The sequence below is a fragment of the Elephantulus edwardii genome, unplaced genomic scaffold (assembly GCF_000299155.1).
Source record: "Elephantulus edwardii isolate Elephantulus edwardi_28Jun2011 unplaced genomic scaffold, EleEdw1.0 scaffold00012, whole genome shotgun sequence".
Taxonomy (NCBI): Eukaryota; Metazoa; Chordata; class Mammalia; order Macroscelidea; family Macroscelididae; genus Elephantulus; species Elephantulus edwardii.
Window position 1 is genome coordinate 17,625,547 of NW_006399762.1, and position 15,585 is coordinate 17,641,131.

At 36.7% G+C, this 15,585-nt stretch overlaps 1 protein-coding gene across 3 annotated transcripts in view; it reads right to left on the reverse strand.

The window, feature by feature from the left end:
* ANK2 (ankyrin 2, neuronal) overlaps positions 1 to 15,585 on the reverse strand; it is an 843,213-nt gene that overhangs the window by 118,491 nt on the left and 709,137 nt on the right. For all 3 annotated transcript variants that reach the window (XM_006881082.1, XM_006881081.1, XM_006881083.1), the window contains 4 exons: positions 11,423 to 11,521; positions 8,825 to 8,923; positions 4,217 to 4,315; positions 3,212 to 3,310 (listed from right to left, as the gene is read on the reverse strand). In XM_006881082.1, the coding sequence (XP_006881144.1) occupies positions 3,212 to 3,310; positions 4,217 to 4,315; positions 8,825 to 8,923; positions 11,423 to 11,521 (396 nt within the window). The remainder of the gene's footprint in view (positions 1 to 3,211; positions 3,311 to 4,216; positions 4,316 to 8,824; positions 8,924 to 11,422; positions 11,522 to 15,585) is intronic.

The following is a 15,585-nucleotide window of genomic DNA, read 5'->3' on the forward strand; positions in this document are numbered from 1 at the left end:
TGAAAGTATCCCTTTCACAGTAATTCCTACTAAACTACTTTTAACAATCTGATGCTATAGCTTCTAAAGAGGTGTTGTTTGTTGTTCTTACTGCATATGACTGAGTCAGAACCAACCCATAGCTGACCCTCCAGTGGGTTTTCAGAGGCAGTAAATCACACAGAAGGAAATTCCTCATCTTTCTCCCACGATTTGAACACTTAACTTGGTGTTGGCAGCACAACTCCTCACCATTAATCAGATATTAAAGAGCTCTAGTAGTCTAGTGCTAAGACACTGAACTGCAATTCCAAAGGTATGTGGTTCAAATCCACTAAGTGCTCTGTGGGAGATGGATGGGCAATCTCCTACCATACAATTCATTGCTTCTGAAAACTGATGAATGGTTTGCTGTGAACTGGCTCTGACAACAATCAGTTACTACAAAGTAGTTAAAGCCAATGAAATTTGGAATCTGAAACCTAAATTTAAATCCTTTTTCTATACTTTACAGTTGGAATATTGGCAATTACAAAATATTAATTTTTATTTTAATGTCATTAAGATGTAACATCACTATGTAGGTTAAGGCAAGATTGAAAATCTTTTTAACAAAGAGAGGTGGGTATACAAAAATTACTTACACAAGAGATAAGTATTTTCGACCATATGCCGTATTCTGCTTGGTAGATCAATAAAACTGACAATGTTAAGAGAGTCTAGTTCTAAGAGAGGAATTCAATTTTAAGACAAGCAGGAAATAAAAATATAACATCATCAAAACTTGTAGCCGCTGAGTCTACCCATTCAGATAAAGAGGACTTGGTAGTTACTGTGAACAGTGATTCTTACTGAAAATAACTGAAAATTAAAATGCTATCAAGTATTATATTTGTACATTGGCTTTTCACTTAGAAACTTGAATTTGTTGGAGCAATGTTCATCTGGGCAGTTAGAAAGTTAACAGTGAAACCAATCAGAGAAGGCACTCAACTTAAAACTCATTGCTGAACCCTCAAAGCTAACACTCCACTGGGTTTGAGGCTGAAAACTACGTGAGAGGAGATGATCCATCTTTTGTTCCTGTGAAGTTGCTTGTGGATTCAAACAACCATAGAGGTGTAGTCTTTTGCAGCACAAATTCCTATGGACTATGACACCAGTTTGGTATGTTGTTTCTAAAGCTAGATGATGATGATGTTTAAGAAGTTATTTATTTAGGAAGGACATTTGGAAAGATAAATGTTTTTTAAACAATACATTGTGTTTAAAGTTGCCAAGTTTTTACATATATATTCTTAACCACTTTGCAACTAGAAAGGTAAATAATATAATTTTGTTGTAGTTGAAGAATTTATTTCCTTAAAAATTCCAACTTTCATTCTCAACTACCAATACCGGATACATATTTTGTAGGAGGAATAATGTGTTAGCCACTGATAATTCTTCAGCAGTTGGCATAGAATCCAACTATATTTTACATTCAATAAACACTGAATAAATAAATTATTTAATGAAAGAAGTGGAAGGAAAGCAAACTCAAGACAGCAGAAAGATGCAACTTTGCCATCTAGTGGTAACTTGACAAAAATGTACTTAAATAATTCACAGAGTTGACAAAAAACTTTTAAGACCAAACAGGTGTTTGGTCAATCTTGCCACTAACAGCACTGCTTTCCTGTGTGGTAATTACAAGGCTGTCAGACATGCCCTCTTATATGAAGAAGTTTCCAATACAAGAAACCATGTAGAAACAAAATAGTCATTAAGATTTGGTCTAATGAAGAGTCACTGTAGGATGAAAAGGATAAAGACTGACTCTTAGCTGAAAGGCTGGTGATTTGAACCCATCCACAGTTGTCTCTGGTCACAAGTTTGAAAACCTTAGGGTTGGCAGTTCTACTCTCTGTATGCACGAGTTGAAATCAGCTCGATGGCAACTAACAAAAATCAGTATATAGTGATCAGTATATAGTAAGTATGGCACTAAGCAGAGACACGTGTACTTTTCTCCTATATAATTTATTAAAGCTAAACTTTAAATCTTAAAAAATATTGTGGTATTTTGGTCAAAATTTTATGAGTCTGCTTGAGAAAATAAACAGAGTTATTCTGTCATGGAAATTCAGTGTGTGTCTTACAACTCATTAATAAATCATATCCCACTTTATTCATAACTTCACATCAAACCAGTTATATTCTATTTACCTCAGTGTATGTCAACAGACCTTGCTGCCAGCACAGAACAAAATTCCCTTCTTTTTCTTCATCACTGTGAAAAAGAACTAAATGTTCCCAAACTCCATATGCATCACCCCTAGCTTGAGGCTTATACTAAACACCCTTTAGGACTTTTTGTTGATTTATGTTCTTATTGTACCTAAAAATAATCTAGCATCCTACTACTGTTCTATTTTTCTACTTTGCAAAGGTAAAAGAATTCTTCTACCTCAAGCTTCAATGTAAAAAAAAGTTAATTAAAAAATAGAGGCAAATATTAATAGAATTTCCACTTCAAATTAAGACACACACCCTGCCCTTAGGGGCCCTCTTTAAACTTTGCTCCAACTGGAACCTCTCATTCTCAGAACTCATTGTATGGCCTTCACTCTTCTAGAATTTCACTGGCAATGGCTGATGATAATCATTGTGGGGTTTTGTGTTTGGTGTTTTAATAATTTCTTATAATCACTTTTTACAATATGAACTCTATCACAGTACCAGCAAAGTTCCTTCCACCTATAAAGAATATGTAAGCATACTTTTTTAGTAAAACTTAACTATTAGAAATAAGGAGAAGAATAAGAATGAATTGTTCTTAGTGGGAATACATTTGACCCAGAAGTCAGTCAGTCCTGGATCCCAGTGCCTCATGCGGCTCCATCCACCCTGAAGTTCGCTGATGAATGCCCTATCTCCCTGCCAGCAGTAGGTGTCACGCAGGCAACTAGAGCAAAAGAGAGCAGGAGAGCCGGAAAAAAAGTGGCCAATCGCAGGAAAAAGGACTAGATATTCAACTATAGTCACACCTTTTATATTCATTTATGCTGACTGAAAGGGAAACTTATGCGCTCACGGCAGGCAAATGCATTTCCATCTCCTATGTATGTTTGACCAAGCAATCATCAAAAGAAGTTCGGAACCAAAAAGCTCAAAACACTTTCTAAGTGACAAAAGTGTGTAAATAGTGAGCCAGGACAACAAGGGCAGAGCATCAGTGACGGGTACTCACCGTGGTGGTGGTGGTCACCTCCTCTGTCACGACCTTCAGGGTGTCGACCACCGAGATGTAGCCCAGACGCTTAGCAATCGCCAGGGCGGTGTTGCCATTCTAAAGAGAGTGAAAGAGAGAAAAGAGAGTGAGAAAGGAGAGGGAGGACTGAGATGAGAGCCAATGAGATCACCCGCTGCTCTGCATGAGCCAGCATTTCCTTCCAAAACAAGACACAGCTTAGGAAAATCACTAGTTTTTACCATTACATCTAAATTTGTCTTTGCAACTTCTTTAGACTATAGCCCGTGTCACCATGGTAACACAACAAGCTTACATCTGCCTGCTCTTTCTAATAAAAAAGCACTTGATGCTTTAACCCTAAGATTGTCAGATATTTCTACAGATACTTTATTGTGCTAATGAAAGCGTTTTGTGAATTGAGGTTGCTGTCTCCAGAAACTTAACAGTAAGAGGTGTATTTCTTCTTCATGAGAAGTCACACTTTCTGCTACAGGTAAAACGTGACCATGGAGAAGGCATAACATTTTTAGCTGCAGCTGTGAAGAAGCTCAGCCTGTATCAAAAAAACAAAAGACAGCATTCCAGGCTCCAGCCTGGGGCCACTGGGGATCCCTGTTTGTTTAATTGCAGCACTTAGTTTACATTTCAATGGCTCCACATTCAATGAGCTTCCTCCCAGCCAGCAGCCTTAGAAACTGGGCTACCTTAAGCCGGCCAGCAGGGAGGGGTTGACTGGTGCTCACATCTGAGAACCAGCTGTTAGTCCAGCAGTTTAAACAGCCCACGTGGAAGACCCACTGTCCAGAGAGGAGACCCCAAAGTCAGGCTGTCCGTTCTCCTTCACCAGCAAACACACCCAGTGAAATCATTTGGACTTCTTCAAATAATCCAGCAGCTCATGCAATTAAGGGTGTATTAAAAACTCAGTTCAAGCAAGAGGTCACCAGAACAGGAGAGGAGGAAGAAGAAAACATGGCTAGGGTAGCTGGCTGGCTCTCTTACCGCTGTGGTGGCGTTGGGTTTGGCTCCGTGCTGAAGCAGGACATTGATGATGTGCGTGTGGCCCTGCTGGGCAGCCTGGTGCAAAGGCGTGTAGCCATTCTGGGGATGACAGTAGCAGTGGGACCAGCAGGGAACAGACAGAGGGAGAGGAAAACTAGGTTAACATTCATTTTCAAACTCTTTGTCTTATTTGAAACAAAAGCATCCAAGATGGTTTGTTTATTTGGAGCTCAAAGTCACCAGGAACCTATTTCTCAGCAGCAAATACTCCCTCACACCTTATGTTGTGGTAAAAGAGTAAGATGAACTGACTGCAAATTATTCTTCTAGTTCACCGATTAGCACTAAAAATGGTTCGGCTGAGAGGAGACTTACAATGAGAAAGGACATTATCACTATGAGTTCTTTTACAGGAAACAAGGAAGAGTAAAATTGACTTTGACTGAGGACTGCAGTCCTCATACAAACCACTGCTTGCATATCACGAGACTCCTAAAAAAGTCTGGGTTAGCTTTAAGGATTCAAAGTCGAAGAAGGCAAAATAAAATTTTAAACAAACAAAGCTGAAAGAAAGTCTACAATCTTGATTTCGTTCGGAGACTAGTTTTCATCAAAGAAAACATCACATGTACACTGAAACAATAGAAGTCTTCATTGGAATCTGAGTAACTTGTCCTCATGAGAAAACGTTTTATTATTTTATTTAAGTGAATAATGAGAAAGGAACCATACAATAAGAATTTTATTAGATTTTTTAAATTAATTACATGAATCAATTTTAATTAGTTATCAAAAAATGTCTATGAACAATGGATTGATTTTTTCTCTAAAGACTAAATTCTTTAGCATTTTAGTCTCAAAAGCTTTGTGATCCATGATTTCCAAGGAACTTATGTTAAAGTTAGTGAGAAATCTAGCAGATGCTAGAAACTCTAGTGGATGATAGGTGTGGGACAAGTTGGCTATAGCTTCACACACACACACACACACACACACACACACACTACTAGGCTATTTTGAGGGACAACAAAGCAATGATAACACCAATTCATCTTGAGTCCATTCTGACTTAATAAAGATTCCATGGCTACAAATGGTTCCCAGGGGCTGATTTTTAAAAATAGATTGCCAGTCCTTTATTCCAAGGCATATATGTAGGGTACCATGAGACTCAGTGGCAACTGATTTAGTTTTGTGGGTTTGGAAGCAGGAATGGCATCTAAACAACATGCCTCTGGAAACTCTATGAACTTTGAGAAACAATGATAGCTATTGAAAGGCTTCAGGTCTTTTGTTCATAGGGTCACTGAGTCCTGTTCTACTTGATGGCAATCAACAAGAAGATAATTAAAAGGAGGAGCTTGAAGGATGCCGCAAAGTGGGCTTAAAGAATGTTCAAGAATTTAGTGGTAGAGAGAAGTGGAGGTACAGCGACACCTGAGAGGTGCCAGCTTTGGGTTAGCAGTATAACTCCTTAAGGATTAGGCCACCAGCCTCCCTAAGCATTTATATTGTCGTGTACCATTGACTCAGAATTGGCCTATAACTGACCCTACAGTGGGTTTTCAGAAGGAGCAAATCACACAGGAATGAAATGCCAAGCTTTGTTCCTTGGAGACACTGGTAGATTTGAACCAGGTATTTTGGGTTGGTAATACAAATTGAGGACAACTCATAGCAATCCTATGAACAAAAGATCTGAAGCCTTTCTATAATTATTGTTTCTCAAAGTTCATAGAGTTTCCAGAGGCATGTTGTTTAGGAAGTGGATGCTACTCCTGCTTCCAAGGCACTAGAGCTCCCTAGGATTTGTATTAGAACATATGAAAGGAAATCCAAAATCTCTGTAAATGTAAAAAAAAAAAACAACAAAACAAATAACAACAACAAACCAACAAACTTGTACACACACACAAAGAACATATAAGTTTCTCAAAATAAACTTCAAGAGAATACAATAAGTGAGTGTAAACTTGGTTGCTGCTGTTAGCTCCTAATAAGTCAGCCTTCCAACTCGTGGCAACATCATGCACATCAGACTGGACTACTGCCCAGTCCTGAATGGTCATCACAGAAACCATTGTTGTTGTTCTTGGTGCTATTAAGTTTATTCCAACTCACAGTGATACTAGGAGAACAACAGATCTCAACAGGTGCAAATCCATTCTTGTGTCAGTTCATCTTATAGTCCTTTCCTCCTTCTCTCATGATGTCCTTTGCCAGGATATGGTCCCTCTTGACAATATTCTCAAATTGTGTGAGATGAAGTCTCCCATCCTTGCCTCTAAGAGACACTCTGGCAGCAGTTCTTTTTGTAAAGAGTCATATTAAATGTTTGAATCACGATATTTACCATTTTTAAAACAGCTAATTTTAAATTAGATGTTAAATAAAATTGCTTATGGAAATAATTTTTGTTATGACTTTCTGAAAAGGATAGAAAAAGAAAGACTAATTTACAAAAATTTTCTGTGTTCTCTGTGATAATATCTAGAATGACTTTGATTATTGCTGAGTGTTGTCTATACTAATTTATCTTAACCCACTCAACATAACTGTTGTTGTTGTTGTTATGTGCCATCGAGTCGTTTCCGACTCATAGCGACCCTATGCACAACAGCCCTAAACCCTGCTCTATCCTGTGGCAACATAACTAGAATTAAGAATTCTTGATGCATATACTTTACAGGGGTGTAAACACACCCACACCACCACACACACACATCCTATTCTTTGGACCCAGCAACCTTTAGCTTCAAGTTGTCTTTTTCATAGAAAATCCACAAAACCAAATCAGTTACCATTGAGTTTCATGGTATCCTCTGTGTGTCTGTGTGTATCCTGTGGGTATGTGCCATCAGGTTTTCACAAGCTCATTTAAATTAAAAAGGAAAAATAGGCCAACTTTCTTCTAAGTGCCTCTGGGTTGACTTAAGCTTCCAATCTTTAAGTTAACAGTTACACAGTTTCACTGTTTGCACTACCCTAGGCTTCCCTAAACCTTATTCCAAAGCTTATTGCAATTCAGTCCAACTACTATCATTTCTCTGGTTTCTGAGGCTATAAATCTTCACAGGATGAGACTACCCATCTTTCTCACAGATACTGGTGAATTCCCACTGCTATTAGTTAACATTCTTAGCTAAAAGTTAACTGTAGTTAACTTATCTTTTAGTTAACAGTCTGGCACATTGTACAATTTCTGCTCCTTATTATATATCTTAGCAGTAATTTACACATATTTATTTCCTCATGAATGAATATGAGTAAACTGAAATACAATATCATGTTCTACCCTTTCATGATGACTGTCATTACATGTCATCAAGTTGACTGTGACTCACAGTAATCCAATGAACAATGCTCTGAACCTTACAGTATCCTGAACTGGCCTCACAGGTATGTCAGGGATGACAAGGTGGGCTTTGATGAATAGAATCCTTTAAACAAAATCTCTGGAGGAAAACAATGGGAATAAGATGATTTCTGCATTACATATTTGAGAATTTCCAGCCCAGCTCTTACATATGATTTCTCACTGAGAATGGCTTTCTGATGTTCCTAATGCAATAGAGCTCAAAATATGAAAAACATGCAATGTAATCTACTTATTTGTATTTCCTCAAAGAGGGTAGAGATTAAAAAAGAAGGTACCAAAGTTCTAAAGAAATTTAAATAGAATATGCTATGATATCAAAATGTTCAGACAGGATTCTATTGTATAAAGCCCTCCACTGTTACAGAGTAGATCTCAACTCACAGTAACCCTATATGATAGAGTCCTATAGGGTTTCCTTGGATATAGGTCTTTATAGAAGCTGATGCCTTCTTTCTTCTAAGAGAGGCTATTAGGCTTGTACTGCTGACCTTTCGGTTAACATTCCAATGCCCTGACCACAGGGCCTCTAGACAGCTTATCTATGAAAATGATGTAATAAATTGTCACAAACTTTGGGCATGTTGTTAAGGGGGTCCAGTCTTTGAAAAAAGACAATATGCTTGGAAAAGTGAAGCAAAGAGTCAGCCAAGGAGGGGAAACCCTCAACAAGATGGGTTGACTTAGTGACTGTAGTGTCGGGCTCAAGGATGTCAGAGATGATAAGGATGGCACCATTTGGGGCAAGGTTCAGATCCATTGTTCATAGTCATAGTCAATTCAATGGCACTTAACGACAATAACATGCCAGTTTACTTTAACTCTACAATATAAGAGGTCAGATGATAATGGCTAGCAAAGATTACTGGAATGAAAAGTGCCACAGAAGCTTAAAATTTTATTATTTCTTATAAATCTCTTTGGAAAACATAAAATTTTTTTAAAAGGACACAACCTGTAGCCATGGTGAACTCGTGAAATTTATAGGTACCTGAACCTGTTTGCTAATGCTGTTGTTATTGTGTACTATCAAGACAAAATTCACTCGTGGCTGACTTAGCAGGTTTTCAGAGGCAGTAAATCACATGGGAGGAGACTGCCTATCTTTCTCACACAGAGTATCAGGTGAATTGGAAGTGAGTACATTGGAGTTGAGAGTACAGCTCCTTATCAGTAAGCCACCAGAGCTCCCTTTTTGCTTACAGAATATTAAAATTAGTACAATATTTTACCTTGGTTTTTGCATTGACATTTGCTCCCTGCTTCAGAAGAAAGTTGACCATTTTCACGTTTCCATAGTGACAGGCCACAATTAAAGGAGTATAACCAAGCTGTAACAATAATATTAATAAAATACCATATCAACAAATAAGGTAGAGACTTTACCGTATTAGCAGTTAAGACTCAAGTAGAAAGCATTTGATATCATTTCATTTCTGGTTAGATTAGTTAAAATTCAATTTGACTGAACAAATACCATTTAGCAGACAATATATGCAGTGTATAGGTACAAATATAAATACAAACAGATCTGTGACCACAAAGAATTTAATACTGGCAAGGACAATGAGATATGTGCTTGGCTTGCTCTGACAAATAACTAAAACTCATTGCTCTTGAGTTAAAACTGACTTATAGCTCACTCTACAGAGGGTTTCTGAAGCTGTAAATTTCATGAGAGAAGATTGCTTATCTTTCTCCCATGGAGCTGCTGGGGGTTTAAAATCACCAAAGAATTGTAGTCTTTGGGTTAGCTGTGCAACTCCCTACAAAGTAGGTCACCAGAGTTCCTCACCAGAGCTCTGCAGAGAAGTGAGCTGCATAAATAATATGACCTGAAAGAGAGACAGACTCTGCTCTTGTTCAGAATCAATAAGACCTTGAAGAGGGCCTTTGTATTTAAAAGACAGTTGTTATATTTTGGAGGAACATTCTTCTAAGTGGTAGAGCACTCTTCTGTCAATTTGCTGTACAGAGGTAACCTGGGGTTGCTATGATGTTGAACCTTTTGCCATTGGGGTGTCAAATACCATAAAGGTTACCCATGGTGGACAGTGTTTGGTGTAGCTCCCAATTTAAGACAGGTTTTGAAGCAGGAGTGGCATCCACTTCCTAAACAATATGCCTCTGGAAACTCTATGAACTTTAAGAAACAATGATAGTTATAGAAAAGCTTCAAGTCTTTTGTTCATAGGGTCACTACGAGTCGTGCTCAACTCGATGGCAATCAATAACAACACGATAATTAAAAGGAGAAGTGGAGGTCATTCCAGCTCTAAGAACCTGGAGGTTAGCAAGCACCTGAAAGAAACAGCAAGTTGTCTGGACTAGATGAAGCTATAAGGGAATATACCAATAAGCCTGCAAAATTGGTGCCTTTTCATGATGACCATAACATCAGACTAACCATGTAGATTTGGGTAAAGCAGAGAAATGAAGAGTCACAGCAGATTTATGGGCAGGAAAGAGTGTTATGAGCAGTTTAAGAAAAATATTCTAATTTTGCTGTAACACATATGAAATATAAGTTTGCTGTAGCACAGATTATGAAATATGTTTGCTGTGGAAAAATATAAAGATTAATTTAATGCTTAAGTATAGAAATAAGAATATTTGTGAAAAAATATACTAGCAGTTTAACACACCTAAATAAGCCTCTTTGAGGTCTAGAGCCCCATTGACCATAGTAGGTGTAAACCCTTGATAAGGAAATATAATTGATAATGTGTGAATCCTGATAAAGGAATGTAACTTGTTACTGCCCATGTTACTAAGAGAACATAATTTGTGCATTTATGAATAAGAAATACATTGGGAATCTGCTATACATTAGAAAGAAGAAATATGTTAAGAACTTGTTATATGTTAAAAATAAAATAATATGTTAAGAACTTGCTATATTATATGTTAGAAATGAAAATAAGGAATATGTTAGGAATTTGTTGTTAGAAATTATATTAAGAATATTTGTGAAAACATAGTGGCTCTGGGGCCTCACTGACCATAACAGGTGCAGACCCTTGATGAGGAGATATGACTGGTTACTGCCCATGTTGCCACGAAAATACAACTAGTGTTGAACATGATTGATCAAACCCAAATTTTATTCAACATGTCCCAGCATGTCCCACTTGCCTCACCATAATGTAAATCGGGGAAGCTAGAGTAAATAAATTCTGGCTGTGCCCAGCAAATCTCTCTCTGCACTTTACAATGAGCTAAATCCTGAAGATCCGCAGTCTCTTTTTAGGGCCAAAGATCTAAGGGCTCTTTTCAGAGCCAAGAACTCTGGTCTACACTGATGGACATGAGTTAATGAAACAATGGAAGATTCTGCCCACACCAATGGGCCCTGGCTACATTCAACTGCTAACTGAGAAGCCCCCAACTGCAAGAATGACCATGAGAGGCAAAAGAAGGAGATGAGTGGGATCCTGGGGTGAGGGAATATTCTCCACTGTTGATGAATCAATACGTTACGATGAATTTATGAACTGCAATGCAGATAAGTTGCAATTAACTGTTTAATGCTTGCTATGAATTGAGGAATCAATATGTTGTGGTGAATTTATGAACTGCAATGTAGATGAATTACAACTATTGCTATGAATTAACTAATTAGTAAATCAATAAATGACAATTGGCTTTTGTAATATGTCTATGAGTAATTAACTAAGGCTCAAGGCTCATGATAAAAGAGTAATGATTAAGCTAAATTTCAGAGTGAAATAAACAATATGTGAGACATGGAGTCAGGGTGATGCAAGTAGAGGTGACTGGGAATTTTCTAACTTGGAGTCTGCCACAGTATTGATAATAATTTGCTTTACCTTCGTATGAGCATCCTGGTCAGCTCCATGTTTGGTGAGTATCTCAGCAACATTCACTTTATCTTCCTGGGCTGCAAGGTGTAAGGATGTGAGTCCACTCTATAGAATGAAAGGAAGCAAAGAGACCCATTTGAAAAATACACATAAAACATATATAAAAAATAATATGTCATATAATAATCTTAGGGAGCTCTGCTGGCTTAATGGTAAGAAATAGTGCTGCCAATACAAAGGTAATTGTTATTGTTATATGCTGTTGAGTCACCTGTGGCTCATAGTAACCGCATGTACAACCACCCTAAACCCTTCTCTATCCTGTGTCAATCTCATTGTCTCTATCTAACACATCTACTACCTCCATTTCCCCAGGCACTGAACCAATACATCTCAGCACAGAGTTATGTGGTTAAAAATTCACCAGTTGCTCTGTGGGAGAAAAGTAAGCACTCTCCTCTGTGCAATTTACTGCCTCTGAAAACCCAATGGAGGGTCAGCTATAGATTGGTTCCAACTCAACAATACACACAACAAAAATAATCTTAGAAAACTCACTTTCCACAAACTTTTTTTTAATATCTAAGACAAACTCTCTGTTAATATGATTTTTCTGTCGAGACACACTCTCTAAGTTAATCAACACTTGCAGTGATTTTCTATATTGGGTACTTATAATGTGAGAGTCTTAAAAATAGCTCAGCTAATGGACTTCCAGACAACATTCATTTCAAACCATCTGGGCCATGTACTGCATCTATTTGTTTGCTTAAGTAATTGATCACTCAGCTACTACTTCTACTTCACAACCCTGGAAATAATCTATATTTTCATCTATAGACTATTATATCTGTGTAAGTAATGTTCAGTGTTATGGGAAATAAGTTCAGAGTAATTTATGTCAGTACTTAGAGATGGTTGACAATCATGCAGGCTTCGCTAGAAGTTAATTAAAAGTATCAGCATTTATATAACCCTAGAAACATTTTTGGGTTTTTCTATGTAAAATGCCATGTATATATCAGCAAAACACGATGTTGAATTAAATATTCAAGTAAAACCTGTAGCATTAAACTCAATTTCATTAAGAAATTAAAGAACAGACAAGGGAGGAAGCAGGGCTTATTTATTCAAAGGGATTGTTCATTCTGCTACAACCAGAAAATTTTGCTACATGTGCAAAAGAAGCTTCCTGTCAAGTAAATGTGAGATTTAAGAGCACCTTTAAAGTGGACATCTTTTGTTTGATTAATGGGTTTTGTTTAGCACCTCTCATATGTCAGAAAAGTGTCTTGGGAATTTGGAAAAAAATAGTGAACAAATGGCACTTCCCTTCACACCCTGTTTCTTTTCCCCTTCTCCCTATTCAAATAACTGTTGTTGTGTGCCATCAACTAGGAACCGACCCATAGCTGACTCTCTCGTGAGTTTTCAGAGGCAATCACCCCGGAGGAGAGTGCATGTCCTTCTCCCACAGAGCAGCTGCTGGATTGGAACCAAGTGTCTTCAGGATTGCAGAGCAGCTTCTAGCCACTAGGCCACAAATGCTCCCTCTCATTATTATTCAAATAACTAATGCATCCTATTCTTTCTGTACAGGATGTGGTTATAACATAAGGGTAGGTTTTCTTCCAATTAAAATCTACCATTCCTGTTGAACATTGCTTTGCAGAACAGTTCTGCTTTTGCAATTGAGAAAGTTAAGCCATGTTCTATTAAATCCACAGTCTCGATCTAGAAAGCCATTTCAAGAAATCAGCAAGTGTTTTGACCTTTACCAGTGTAAGACATATGCTTATCTACAGAGAGAAAAATGTTCTAGCCTAAAAAGAAAGATTTATTTGAGTTCCTGGAGCTTTTAAATTTGTATCCTCTGGATGAATTCAGCTTTGGATTTCATAAACTATCAGGGTGACACATAGTCATGTACTTCTACATTAATATTTAGTAGTACTTTCTAAACAAATATTATATAATCCTAAAGTATAAACAGTCTGCATATTAGAACAAAACAGAAGACTTTTCTTTATCCGAGTTTTCTCCATATTGAAATGGTAAACATAGAACTATTTCTCTTCAAAGAAACAGTCTGTTTATATATTATTATTAATGTTTTCATCAAATAATGATTAAATATCTAAAAAATATTGTTAAGGACTTGTCAAATGTAAGCCTTTTTACTATTCTTGCTCTGGATGGATTTTCAAGAAACATAAGATTACAAACTCATATCTAATGTAAAATTCCTCTACAGTTCATTATGGTTTCCTTGCATTTTTCTAATAAACATTACTTTCTTTTTGCTGCTGTGTACCTTAGACTAGGAACCGACCCATAACTCATTCTCCAGCAGATTTTCAGAGGCATTAAATTGCTTGGAAGGAGACTGTCCATCTTTCTCCAAAGCAGCTGAATGTATTAAAGGCATGTGTTTCAAAAAAGTAATTTATTTCCTGGTAGACCTTACAAGGGGTTTTATTGTAACATAGTGATTGGATAAAATTTGATACTGTTTCTCTTCTATAGTTCTTACTGAGAAATCATTTGGAAAATATAAAGTTATGGATTTCAGTTATGCTAAAATGAAAAAACAATTTTTTTTAAAAAATTGAGAAAGTTCATTACCTGTTTTTTTCTTACTTGAGACAATGTTATAAATTGAATTCTTACCATACTAACTAAAAGGAAAGTGTTTTTATGTATATATCATTTTATTGTGGTGAAATATAACCAGTATTAGCCACTTAACAATTTTAAGTGCACAATTTAGTGACTTTAATTATAATCCCCATATTGTATGACCATCAACTCTAGTAAGACTTCCCATAAGACAATACAGAAACTCATTCCTCTTAAAAAATAGTTTTTTATTCCTTACCTTCCCCAGAGAAAGCTATATTTTTATATATAAGCTATATTAAAATAGGCTTGGAAGCAGGAGTAGCATCCACTTCCAAAACACTGGAAACTTTATGAACTTAGAGAAAAGATGGAAGTTTTCCGTGTCCAAGACTTTCATTCATACGAGTCACCTAACGACTCAATAGTACTCAACAACAAGAAGCTATATACTTAGATATGTCTAAATATACTTTTTCAAAGCTTTACTCTAAAGACAAATACGTGCTACTTCATGTCTTTAGACTACCTTCCAAATCTAATATGAAAATCATTGCTATAAAGTTAACATAATTAACCTTGTGGTTCAAACTGAGTATCTCCTAATTGCTGAGTAAAGACAAAAGCTGTAATTATTATATATTTGTTCACAGTGTGCTAAAGTTCTTTCTTAGGGCAGTACTATATGGAGAAGAATAGCAGTAGTGAGCACAAAAAATAATTTATTACTAACATTCTGTATCAGAAGCATTTCCCAGAAGTATCATGAAATATCTAGAATTTCAATCTCTACTAAAAATTATTCATTTATGTTTCTTATTTTTCAAAAAGATTTATTTATTTGTTTTCAAAGATTATAAATACTTTGACACTCCCTCATATATAAAAATTAAATATCCTACCATAGGTTCATGGTCAGAACACTAGGGAGCTCTCTGGAGGTTTAGTAATAAGGAATCTTAGTGTCAACCCAAAGGTATGTAGTTCAAATACCTACCAAAGAAACATGGGCAGTTTTATCTCTTTATTTACTCTCTCCAAAAACCTGCTGGAGAGTCAGTTATGAGTTGATTCTGACTCAACAGTACTTAATAACAATAATAATAGTATTTATTTTATAAACGCAGGTTATGCACATGGATTTCACCAGATGGTATGCACAGGAATCAGATCGATTACATCTGTGGAAAAAAACGCTGGAGAAGCTCAATATCAGCTGTGAAAACTAGGTCAGGAGCTGATTGTGGAACAGACCACCAACTACTCATATGCAAATTCAAGCTGAAGCTGAGGAAAATTAAACCGAATCCACAGGACCCAAAATATGACTTTGATTTCATACCACCTGAATTTCAGAATCATCTTAGGAACAGGTTTGAGGCCTTGAACACTAATGAGCTAAAACCAGATGAGTTGTGGGAGGATGTCAAATGTATCATCCAGGAAGAGTCTAAACGGTCATTACAAAGACAGAAGAGGAAGAAAAGACCAAAATGGATGTCAGAAGAAACTCTGAAGATTGCACTGGAGCGTAGAGAAGCCAAAGCACA